The sequence below is a fragment of the Cyberlindnera jadinii genome, assembly GCF_001661405.1.
Source record: "Cyberlindnera jadinii NRRL Y-1542 unplaced genomic scaffold CYBJAscaffold_10, whole genome shotgun sequence".
NCBI classification, from domain to species: Eukaryota; Fungi; Ascomycota; class Saccharomycetes; order Phaffomycetales; family Wickerhamomycetaceae; genus Williopsis; species Williopsis jadinii.
In genome coordinates, this window is record NW_017963661.1 from 285054 (window position 1) to 296559 (window position 11506).

The 11506-nt window shown below is 44.0% G+C and overlaps 5 protein-coding genes across 5 annotated transcripts; 3 read left to right on the forward strand and 2 right to left on the reverse strand.

Annotated features, from left to right (window-relative positions):
* Positions 1-124: 124 nt before the first annotated feature.
* On the reverse strand, positions 125-562 carry ILM1 (Ilm1p; the record flags this gene model as incomplete). The annotated part of the gene is made up of 1 exon (XM_020212299.1): positions 125-562. A coding segment is annotated over one exon (438 nt), but the record flags the coding sequence as incomplete, so codon positions are not given.
* Positions 563-722: 160 nt separating this feature from the next.
* Positions 723-1367, forward strand: CYBJADRAFT_168520 (uncharacterized protein). Its single transcript, XM_020215407.1, has 2 exons — positions 723-857; positions 923-1367. Exons 1-2 carry the CDS (start codon positions 759-761, stop codon positions 1190-1192), a joined length of 369 nt encoding a protein of 122 aa, XP_020069638.1. The 5' UTR covers positions 723-758; the 3' UTR covers positions 1193-1367.
* On the reverse strand, positions 1271-3445 carry JHD2 (histone demethylase; the record flags this gene model as incomplete). Its single annotated transcript, XM_020217384.1, has 1 exon — positions 1271-3445. The coding sequence occupies one exon, from the start codon at positions 3443-3445 to the stop codon at positions 1271-1273; it is 2175 nt and encodes a 724-aa protein (XP_020069639.1).
* A 501-nt stretch (positions 3446-3946) lies between these two features.
* Positions 3947-5156, forward strand: PRO3 (pyrroline-5-carboxylate reductase). Its single transcript, XM_020215408.1, has one exon. The coding sequence runs from the start codon at positions 4226-4228 to the stop codon at positions 5060-5062; it is 837 nt and encodes a 278-aa protein (XP_020069640.1). The 5' UTR covers positions 3947-4225; the 3' UTR covers positions 5063-5156.
* Positions 5143-7724, forward strand: ATP2 (F1F0 ATP synthase subunit beta). The gene is made up of 2 exons (XM_020213393.1): positions 5143-5573; positions 6147-7724. The coding sequence occupies exons 1-2, from the start codon at positions 5458-5460 to the stop codon at positions 7543-7545; spliced, it is 1515 nt and encodes a 504-aa protein (XP_020069641.1). The 5' UTR covers positions 5143-5457; the 3' UTR covers positions 7546-7724.
* The last annotated feature ends 3782 nt before the right edge of the window (positions 7725-11506 follow it).

The window sequence follows — 11506 nt, forward strand, 5'->3', positions numbered from 1 at the left end:
TATATGACAAGACGGTAACATACTTGGGAGTTGATTAGATATCTCTTGTTCTTTCAACTTTGGCAATGATTTCAGTGAATTTCTCATCATCTTGTTGAATCTCAAGGAGTTCGGCTTCCAGCTTCTCCTCATATTTCCTGTTTCTATCGTGTTTCTCCTCCCTTACAACATTATATATGACGAAATGAAACCAGATTTCCACACATAACAGCGTAAACACCAAATCATCGTGTAGAAAGGAAGTTTCAAACAGGTATCCATAGCCTGCGAGCGCAAAGGACACCAGCAATCGCGTTGGAATCACGGATTCGAAGTATACGTGGTTTCTCTCCACAAGTTGGCTAACGTCGGTGAGCCCAATGGCCGCAAGAAGAAGTGAGATGATACCCATGACTTGGCCACCGCCATTGCCAGTCGATATCGTTCCACGATTCATCAGCATCGCTTGACCAAGAACAATGACAAGAGGACTGTTGAGAAACTCATAAGAGCCCCTCAGCAGGTAAAAAGCAGCGGTGAAGAGAACACACGAGTGCAGATATATTGCTGTAACTGATGATAACCAAGCCATGGCGTACGTTGTGTAATAAAAGTGTAGCGCTATGGAGGCTTGGAATGGTGTTTGTAGTACAAAGTCTCTGAGAGGCGATGGTCCTCCAATAAAAAAACAGATCTCGGGCATCGCGATGTATCACGATCTTCCCTTCCTTCACGGGCCAGGTAATAGTAACCGATTTCAAAGGACATCTGAAGCAACAATGTCGCTTACCATTCTTCTCAGAATCGGCACTTTACTCTTTCTCTCTGTGAAACTGTTAACAGATGCTTCATTTCCTCTGACAATACAGGGATTTACGGTAAGTATAGTACTTCAAACACTGGGAGGGGAGTTCAAGAGATCATACTAACACGCTGCTTGAAGGGCTCTAATTTCTCGTACACTCAAACCGAGACCACGTTGGTTGCTGTTTTGATGCTGCTCATGGCCTTCACGGATATGGCACCTCTGCTAGAGTCCAATGTGAAATACTTCAAGTCCATAAGCCGTACACGATTGGTGTTCTTTGTCGCCATCCACATCGTTAGCTCGTCACGGATCATCCCGGGACTCAGTGGGGATCTTATCAGTTACTATGCCATATTGGAGGAGGTTTTCAACGCTAGTATCATAACAGAATTCATAAGCACGTAGACTACATGTATATGTGACCTTATATATAAGGGAGAAAGGGTTTCATAATACGTTGACGAGTTTGCACAGTGAATTGGGTCAAGATAATAGCGAGCTGAGCTTCTTCTCAGCACTTTGTACCAACGCCTTTGCGTCTTCCAAATCATGCGCAATGAAGAATTCGTCTCTTGACACGTTCGGATGCTGTAGTCTGAGGTAGTCTTCTAAACAATACACCGATATGTTGAATGTCTCTGCATCGGATTTCACTCTGATACGTTTAGAACAACGTCTCTTATCGCCTTCTTCAGTATCCTGCGGTGAAGCTTGTGGAGTCACCGGAATATACGATTTGGAGGCCGTGTATGGCTCATAGTGCCGTACAAAGGCAAATGTACAGAACCCTTTGCACTTTATGCATGATATACCATCTTCACGTTCTTTCTTCTCCTGTTCAGTCAATTCGTAGGAATGCTTTGCAGCGAGGGCGTTATACCTCTGAGGTTTAATATCCAGAGAATCCAGAATTGTAGCTTGTATGGCATATTCATCCTCTAGCTTGACCTTCATGGAGTCGAGGCACTTCTGAACCAATTCAAGATCAAAATCATCGTCATCTTCATCATCATCAGAGTCTTTAAATTTCTCTAACACAGTCATCATCAACTCCCAGAGGTCAAACACAGATCCCTTCATACCACTAGAGCGATAGTTCTTTGAAGCCATTACACCATAGTCCAACCAGCTGGTCATGGTGAAATTTACAGCCTCATTGAAGTTATATCCAGCATTGAATCCAGCGTGGTATACCCTTGGATATGTTATGATATATTCACCAGGTTGTTGATTTGCAGTATAGCAATCAATACCAGCTTGATCCAAAGTGAAAGGTGAGACCAATGTAATCAACTGGTGTAAGATATCTGGCTGTTTGGCAAACAAATCAGGAGCCAACGATTTGACATAACTTTCAAACTTTTCAGCATGGTGAGATGGGATACCATACCATTTCTTCGTAGCTCCAAAATGTTGATAATTTGCACTTAGTGTGTACTGATCTTCAACGTGCCAGCAAAACGTAGAAAAAGTGCTACCAACATAGATCCATGGGATTGTCATCCCCGAGATGTCAATATCCAAATAACTCAAGAGCGACTCTTTGTTGAAGGGTAAGTTATTCAAATTCATTGGACGCTCAACATACTCATTGTACTTCTTTCTTAGTTCTCCAGACCGGTAACGGGATGGAATGTAATCCTTAGTAGGGAACCCGGAGACTTGACCTTGTAGCAACTTATGAATATCTGCACCGTAATTAGTCTTCACGTTGTTATCAGTGTTATTGACGAGTTCCCAGAATTCCCTCTCCAATTGATCAATATCCTGAGGTTTTCCAGATGGGAAATGGTGTTTATCAAAATCATCTGAAAGATCCTTGAAATCTTCCAAAGAGTACTCCACAGTGGAATCTTTGAACCCATAATAGCCATTACCTATGATACAGTTATCACAGCACCATGAATTCTTAGGAATCTTTGATAAAGGAGGCGAAAGACAGTACCTGTGGAATGGTTTGTTACACGAGTCGCACAGTAAAGTGTTTTCCGGGTCAGATGATTTACCACAGACGAGGCAATTCTCATCGCCTTCATCTTCCCCTTCTTCATCCTCGGAAACTGCACCGTTGGTATCCTGTAAGAGGGAAGTAGGGTATTGCTCCTCGATCAGAGTTGCACTGAATTCTGGCTTATTGGCCAAAAAATTGAAATATTGAAGCAAATTCTCTTCGTAAAAGTCCATCAACAGAGATCTTTGCAATTTGAACTTTGCAGTAAGGCACAACCAGACCTTTTCGTCGTGAAGGAGTCTCGATGATGAAATATCAGGGAGCTTCCTGCCTTCACCCTGGGGCTGGTAAAACTTGACGCATTCGATAAAGAAGTCATAGAAATGAACCTTCTTGCCGCAAATGCTAGCGTGATCACTCGCAGGAACACCGAGCCCATGCGTCTTGCTGAAGTTAGCAAGCTGCTTGTGGAAGAACATCCTGCATCTGTTGATCAAGTTCAACTCTTTGAGGTTTTGCAACCTAGGCACAAATCTGAACCTGTGTTCGTTGATGCTTAACGGAGGTTTAAACCCTTCCGGCGGGACAACTTTCACGAACCCATAGCGATCACCCAGTTTACGTATTTCTGGAGATGCAAGATACCCAATAGGGTTATCGAACTGCTCCTCCGTTGGGTGCAACGTAGGCACCTGTTGTAGAGTCATGTTCACTGCCAAAGTCAGTTCACTACCAAAATCAGTTCACTACCAAAATCAGTCCACTCCCAATAGAAAGGAAAACCAGGCAGTAGTTACAGCAGCAGAAAATGTTCAGTGGAAACCTGAGAGACGGAAAGGTGCAAGGAAACCAAGGGACGTCAAAGCACACGCACAAGCACACACCAAAGTTGCAAAGAGATACGCTGAGAGACTCAGCGGATTTATCACCAAGTTTTCTTGCTTCTGACTTTGAAGAAGTTTCAAGCAAAGTAGAAATTGTGATAGATTTTGAAGGGAAAACAGGTGAAGGCGGCATGAAAAACCCGGGAAACCGTTGAAGATTCGCTGCAGTTTTGGTATGTTTGTGTATGTGTGGTGCACGAACCAGAACACCCACTAAAAATTAAATGGGGAAACAGAAGCAATTACTTTTCCGGATTAGGAAGTCTAAGTGCTTCTCTACAGAAGGTTCTGAATTAACTGAGTGTGTTGCTAACATTGAGGCAAATGACTCCATGTGTGAGTATCAGTTGTTTTATATGATCTGAGATTATGACAACGATGATGGTGGTGGTGGCCTGGTGCATCAGTTGCTCATCGTTCAGCTGACGTAGTATGAGATTATCAGTAGAACATCTAGATCGCTTACACTTTCTCTTTACGATTTTTTATCCAAATGGCCTCCGGTTTGCATCCATGAAACTTCAACGAAAATAAACCAAGCGTGAAGATATACTCTTCTTCCACACTATTCAACAAGTGCTACAGACTAATCCATACAAAGAGATGTCATACAAGGACTACACACTGACAGTTCTGGGAACCGGTACAATTGGCCAGGCTTTCCTCTCTGCCTACCTCTCCAACCCTAAAGCTGAAACCGCGCCAAAGAAGATCATTGCCTGTGTGAACAGCGAAGCCAGTGCAAAGAAGCTTGAGTCCATCTACAAGTCATCCAACGGGATTGAGATTGAAATCTCATATGGCGCTGAAAGTAACGGTAAGGCAGTTGCGCAATCGCAGGTGGTTGTGATTGGTACCAAGCCATACCTCACTGAAAAGGCCTTGGAATCGTGCCCATCTCTACAAGGTAAGCTGTTGATTTCATTGGTTGCAGGCTGGACCATTGATCAATTCCAGCAGTACTCTGCAAAGGTGTCCAGAGTCATGACAAACACACCAGCAAAGTACCAGTACGGTACCGCCGTGGTTGCCAATTCCAGCGCAGCCACAGAGGATGAACGCCAGCTGATCTTGGACCTCATGGGACCAATTGGTAAAGTTGTTGAGCTGCCAGAGAAGAACATGGATGCCGCCACGGGTCTTGTCGGTTCAGGACCAGCTTTCGTCCTTTTGATCTTGGAAGCTATGACGGAGGCAGGACTGTCATTGGGTATCCCATTGAAAGAGAGCAAAGAATGTGCAATCAAGGTGCTAGAAGGCACTGCCAAGCTCGCCGAGATCACAGGAGCCCATCCAGCAGAGTTGAAGCACCAAGTGTGTACCCCAGGAGGAACTACCATCGCAGGTGTCGTTGCGATGGAGGAAGCCGGATTGAAGAGCGCTATTGTTAAAGGTATCACCGCGGCAGCAAACAGAGCAAGTGAACTGGGAAAGAAATGATGACTCAGCACCAACAGCATGATGGGCATACAACAAACCACCGAATAGCACACATCTTCCATAGTGTTTTGAAAGATCACCGGTATTACCCTACTAAACCCCTCGTAACTCTCCTCGACCGCGACGACCGGAAGTCACATGACCTCCCGGAAGTCGTTTAGCACTCTCACACCCCCTTACACAAAAACGGACAAATCTTATTGGTTGTGTCCCGCACCGCCAGAACAAAACGCACACACACTTTGTCCGCCGTTGCACGAAAATTTCCCTCGAAACCGACGACGGGGAGGCCAGCTGGGAAATTTTGTCCACCCATTTTTTTTCAATTTCTCTTTTCTTCCTTTCCCCTTTCCTCTTCTTTTCTAACCAAGCTACCATAGTTATTCAAAACAACAATGGTTTTCCCAAGAGTTTACAACGCTACTTCTAAGGCAGCTTTCAAGGCTGTCAAGAGCAACATGTTGTTCAACAGAGGTTTGGCTACCGCTGCTCCAGCAGCCGGTAAGGTTAGGTAAGTGGTTTCTTTGTTTTCGAATATTCCCCTTGTTCTCTTGCGAACGGGAAATCAGGTGTCCATTGACCTCAGCGTGTGTCTGCTACAAGCACGGCCATGAGCTCCATGGCGTTTACGAGCTGTTCAATTGAGGGCTCCTCAATTGCACAAGGAGATCGTTTGAAGATCGATTTGTGTCTCCAGCTTTAGGGGTGGAGAGGGAAGAGGGTGTCTTTTCCAGGGGGGCGGAAAAATACGTAGAGGAAAAACCTCCGAGGAACACGCATCGAACATAACTACGACATTAACATCAATTGATGCTTGGGATCGGATCAATTGGGTTAACGCTCAATTGTGCTTCTTTTGTTTGCGTGTTGACTTGTGGGTTTTCCCCCTTTTGACACCCTTCGTTGGGCTCCTCGGTGTGCGCTTTTTTCCCGCACACGAAAATTTCTTTGGCCAATAAAATCGTTTGTCTTTTTTCGCGAATTTGTCTTTTTTAAGGGACAAAGGGACACGCCGGTGGTTATGGACAAACACGTTGAGGTTGTGTGGATATGCTTGCGAGGACTGTATACTAACAACGAACAGAGCCGTTATCGGTGCTATTGTCGATGTTCAATTCGAGGATGGTAACTTGCCAGCCATCTTGAACGCTTTGGAGATCAAGAACCACGAGTCTGGTCGTCTTGTCCTCGAGGTTTCCCAACACTTGGGTGAGAACACCGTCAGAACCATTGCTATGGATGGTACTGAGGGTCTTGTCCGTGGTGAGACCGTCGTTGACACTGGTGCTCCAATCACCGTGCCAGTTGGTCGTGAGACTTTGGGTCGTATCATCAACGTTATCGGTGAGCCAATCGATGAGCGTGGTCCAATCAACACCAAGCAAAGAAACCCAATTCACGCTGAGCCACCTTCATTCTCTGAGCAATCTACTGCTGCTGAGGTTTTGGAGACTGGTATCAAGGTTGTCGACTTGCTTGCCCCATACGCTAGAGGTGGTAAGATTGGTTTGTTCGGTGGTGCCGGTGTCGGTAAGACCGTTTTCATCCAAGAGTTGATTAACAACATTGCTAAGGCTCACGGTGGTTTCTCCGTCTTCACCGGTGTTGGTGAGAGAACCAGAGAGGGTAACGATTTGTACCGTGAAATGAAGGAGACTGGTGTCATCAACTTGGAGGGTGACTCCAAGGTGGCCTTGGTTTTCGGTCAAATGAACGAGCCACCAGGTGCTCGTGCCCGTGTTGCTTTGACTGGTTTGACCATCGCTGAGTACTTCAGAGATGAGGAGGGTCAGGATGTGTTGTTGTTTATTGACAACATTTTCAGATTCACCCAGGCCGGTTCCGAGGTGTCTGCTTTGCTTGGTCGTATCCCATCTGCTGTCGGTTATCAACCAACTTTGGCCACTGATATGGGTCTCTTGCAAGAGCGTATCACCACCACCCAAAAGGGTTCTGTCACTTCTGTCCAAGCCGTCTACGTGCCAGCTGATGATTTGACTGATCCTGCTCCAGCTACTACTTTCGCGCACTTGGATGCTACTACTGTGTTGTCCCGTGGTATCTCTGAGTTGGGTATCTACCCAGCTGTCGATCCATTGGATTCCAAGTCCAGATTGTTGGATGCTGCTGTTGTCGGTGAGGAGCACTACGGTGTTGCCACCCAAGTCCAACAAACTTTGCAAGCTTACAAGTCTTTGCAAGATATCATTGCCATTTTGGGTATGGATGAATTGTCTGAGGCTGATAAGTTGACTGTCGAGAGAGCCAGAAAGATCCAACGTTTCTTGTCTCAACCATTCGCTGTCGCTGAAGTTTTCACTGGTATCCCAGGTAGATTGGTTAGATTGAAAGACACCATCAGATCCTTCAAGGAAGTGTTGGAAGGTAAGTACGACCACTTGCCAGAGAACGCCTTCTACATGGTTGGTGGTATCGAGGATGTCGTTGCCAAGGCTGAGAAGTTGGCTGCCGAGGCTAACTAAACAGCACCGTCATGACCAGTACATGATTCAACGAAAATATAAAAAGAAAATGATAAAGAGAGGAGAATAAGTCTTTAGAATCTTCTTGATTGAATATTCCCACAAAGTATGAAACGATCTTAAAGCCTCTCTCTAATTGAGAGGACGCATATATGAAGACAAAATAAGAATTTTACTATAAGACTGAAACTGTAGATTTCGTAGATGTTGACCTTGGTTGTCGAGATCTTGCAAGTGTCATAGTGAATGTGAGATCGAACTTGTGATGCCACTATGTGCAATGTACAGAGAACACTAAGAACTGTATACAGCATTGGACCTAGTGGGATGGATGATCGAGCAACATTCAATGCGGGGCCACTGTTAGAGGGATTCCTGTTATATTGATCTGAAATGAATAGACTGGGTGATTGCAGTAGAAGAGTGAAGAATTTCGAGACTGAGTATATGGAATCTACGAATTGTAGCGTAGCATTGCTGGGTTGTAATCGCTTAGTGGTATTTGACTTCGGAACTGATATTGTGAAATGAAGATAGAAGAATGTTAAGGCCTCTCACAAACATTGATAGAAAGATAGGCCGATAGGTTTGCTATCAACTGCTTCATAAATGTGAATATATAGAACAATAACCGTTGCGTTTGATCTTAAACGATAAAAAGATGCTTTGTGATACTGATGGTCATTACAACCTGTATGGAATTCAATGGTGATAATTGGACGTATTTGTCATGGTTAGGCCCCTCATATCTGTGCTACAGATATATGATCAGGTGGAATATATTAACTAGTCGAAGGACATGACGATACTCTGTAAATTCTCTGTCCGGTCAATGCACCTGAACTAATTCATGGTTAGTTTTGATTCAACCATCAAAAGCTTATCTTAGAACCATACAAACTCCAGAATACTAGGACAAGTAACGTGTGTAAGAATCTTACAGGTGTAGTTTGTCTTTCATTGCTTCTTTTATCAGGTGTTTGAGTATACATTGAGTAATTTCCAAGTACGTACAGACACGAAAGCTATGTGTAATACTGGCTCTTATTCTTGAGTAACAGGGCTAATCAGGTGTAAATACATGCTGTTAGACATTGTCAGTCTCGTGTGGTGCATACTATGTATACTCCCACTGAGAATACACAAGCGTCATACATGAGGATGTCAGACTCACTTTAGACTAATTTCATGCGAGTTCAAATACATATGAGCATACATATTCAAACCTCTGACCGCATAGTACGGGATACATTCCTCATATATAAGCACTCTGTGCAGGAAGACCAGGGAGAAAATAGGTCTTTTTTTCTGAAGAATACTGTCAAATACTTCCAGAGGACTGTCAGCTATTAGAAGTGATGTATCAAGGATGTAGCCATGAGCATGATCGCACTATACTGCTAACTATCCGCCTATAAGTGAATTTGGCAGCTCAAATACAAATGCTAGCATAAAAGTTTGCTTGTGATGTACTGTGACACTGATTTCACCCTCAACATCGCAATCGACGTAGTCAATCATGAATGACCCACAGACTTCAGTTGCACGGACTTTATGTACTGGACAGCAACTCTTGAGCCTAACCACAGAACGCAAATAATATCAAGGAAACAGCTTGGACAGTATGGGTCTGGGGGTGTGCATTGACATTTGATGGTACAGGGCAAAGAGCCAATGAGACGGTGGGCCTTTACATAACACATACGTTTTAAAGCTTGGTCTAGTGGACACCCGAGCCCTGATGCATTAGACCCTGAACAACGCCGCATAACTGAAATTCTACGATGATGCGTTGCGTTTATAGTAACGATGGTCCACTTTATTCAAATTCAACCCAATGTATACGAATTATCGAGTTGATAGCCATGAGGGTATGTCACGTTTGCTCTTTGGCGCAAGATATCCAGACTGGCTGGACAGCGTTTCAAGCAATGTGGCGCATATGCTTGAAGAGTATATATTCGTCGCCAAGTACTCTGAAAAAATCGTGAGTGAAACCACAACTAGGGGGGAAAACCACATAACTCACTATCTTGCAGCAGAGCCAGTATTAGCCTCACTTTGAAACCTCTGGATCATGTTCAAGACTCAGGAGAAGATCCAACTTGAAACACTCTGTGCGTGCGGATGTGTTTATAGCCTCCCAGCTAAGCGGAACCTTTTTCAGTATTTGCGTGTACTGGAGAACGGAAAAATGTCGATCATTCAATTTTACTCATCCGTTTCCACATCTTTAGCACACAATACATACATCCTCTTGAGTTGTTCCTAAGTGCTGCTGGTAATGAACGTCACCACCAAGTGTGTGGCTAAGTGGGTGTAACGCAGACTACAACATGAGTAATCAATTACACATGGAAAGCAAGAGGCTCCACTCAAGTGGCTTAGCAAGCCAGAAAGCCTGAGTACTATTTTGGTCTCGATTCTTGTGACTTGAGGGGGAGGGGCTAAGTCTTACAACAGTACGATGGCTGAGTAGTAAGTTAGTACGCCCAAGAAATTACCGCTGATTTAGAAGAGCAAAACAGCAATCAATCAAAACTCTTGGTGGTGCCGACGCGAACATTTCTTTTCCTACGGAGAGGATCTTATACAGATTTCCACAATATGTTACACACATATTTAGTTGATCTTTCAGTCTCATGATCTGAAATTCCACGAGGAGTTTGAGGGTTAACGTGAAACATCTCAGTTTCTATACTTTGCGGTAGCTTGGATGTTATAAGCCTCAAACTATAACGTAGGAGACGAATAACACATTGTTTCCTATGTGGTGATTTAAACTATACGCAGCGTAATATTTAACCTTCATACACCGGCGCAAGATGAAGTACACCCAGCTTTTGGGCATTTATGCTGGTGATTTACGCCATAGAAGTGTTAAAGTTCGTCACGACCAATCCCCTTAGGCTGAACTTAGGGCCTCTTCCCACTGATTTCGACGCACGTACTCTTGAGTAGCCCCATCAAAACTATTTCCAGTGGTGCAGTCAGTGACCAAAGGACGTGAGAGTGGTGAGATCTGCTTAACAACCAATGAAAAAAGTCATGACACGCATAAGTTACCGTTGAATATTACGAAGCCTCGAAGTTATAGGCTACAACTTTAAAAACCACTCCAAACTTTCGCCAACACACAGACGCTTGCATACGGCGATCAAATTGATAACGTTAAACGAAAATTGTTCCGTAATGACGCGCAACTACCTCACTCGACAGACAAGTCTACCACACTGAGGTGGCCAACAACTAACCAGTGCACAGAGCTGGAAGCTCACTTAGTTGGCAATCATCTCCAGACAACTTCAGAGTTGAAGCGTTTGGTACATATGCAATGTGTGGTGTACGGCTTACAGGTTCAAACCTTTTATGCTTATATTAAGCCAAGAGTTTTATACACTAGAAAAGGCCTAGAAAGGAACACTTGAGAGAAATATCATCATAGCAGTAGGAAAAGAAAGGAAAAAAACTTCTCAAATGCGTCGTGGACCAGGACGCATAAACTGCACGATGCACGTTGAAGGGCAGATGGAAAAGATATTTCTGGGTAGCGAGTGAAATTAATTTCATGAAAGCAAAGAAGAGAACACACAGAGGAGAGGAGGCTTTCAGGTACAAGTGTATATGAAATTGCAGTATGAAGTACCATTCTAAAAGTTTTTTGGAGTAATGCTTGGCCTTGATGTATAAAAGAGCCAGTTGTTCCCACTTGTATTCCGTGTAATGGAGGTCTGGTCTCATCCTTCTTTGCCACCATAAACCTTTGAAATTCCACTTATACAATGGAAAAGCAACAACCATCGGGCTTTATTGATGAAGATCCACCAACCCTTGTGTCACCAAGTGTGGACTCAAGAAACCAGAACTATGAAGACACAAAGGACATTGTCATTAAGAAGGCAGAATTGCAAGCTGCACAGTACCAAAAGTCGTACTTCTTGACTGCTATTCTCTTGTTCTC

Coding starts and splice junctions, on each gene's coding strand:
- CYBJADRAFT_168520 (XM_020215407.1), top strand. CDS start 759: ATGTCGCTTACCATTCTTCTCAGAATCGGCACTTTACTCTTTCTCTCT. Junction 858..922: donor TGACAATACAGGGATTTACG/GTAAGTATAGTA, acceptor CGCTGCTTGAAG/GGCTCTAATTTCTCGTACAC.
- PRO3 (XM_020215408.1), top strand. CDS start 4,226: ATGTCATACAAGGACTACACACTGACAGTTCTGGGAACCGGTACAATT.
- ATP2 (XM_020213393.1), top strand. CDS start 5,458: ATGGTTTTCCCAAGAGTTTACAACGCTACTTCTAAGGCAGCTTTCAAG. Junction 5,574..6,146: donor CCAGCAGCCGGTAAGGTTAG/GTAAGTGGTTTC, acceptor AACAACGAACAG/AGCCGTTATCGGTGCTATTG.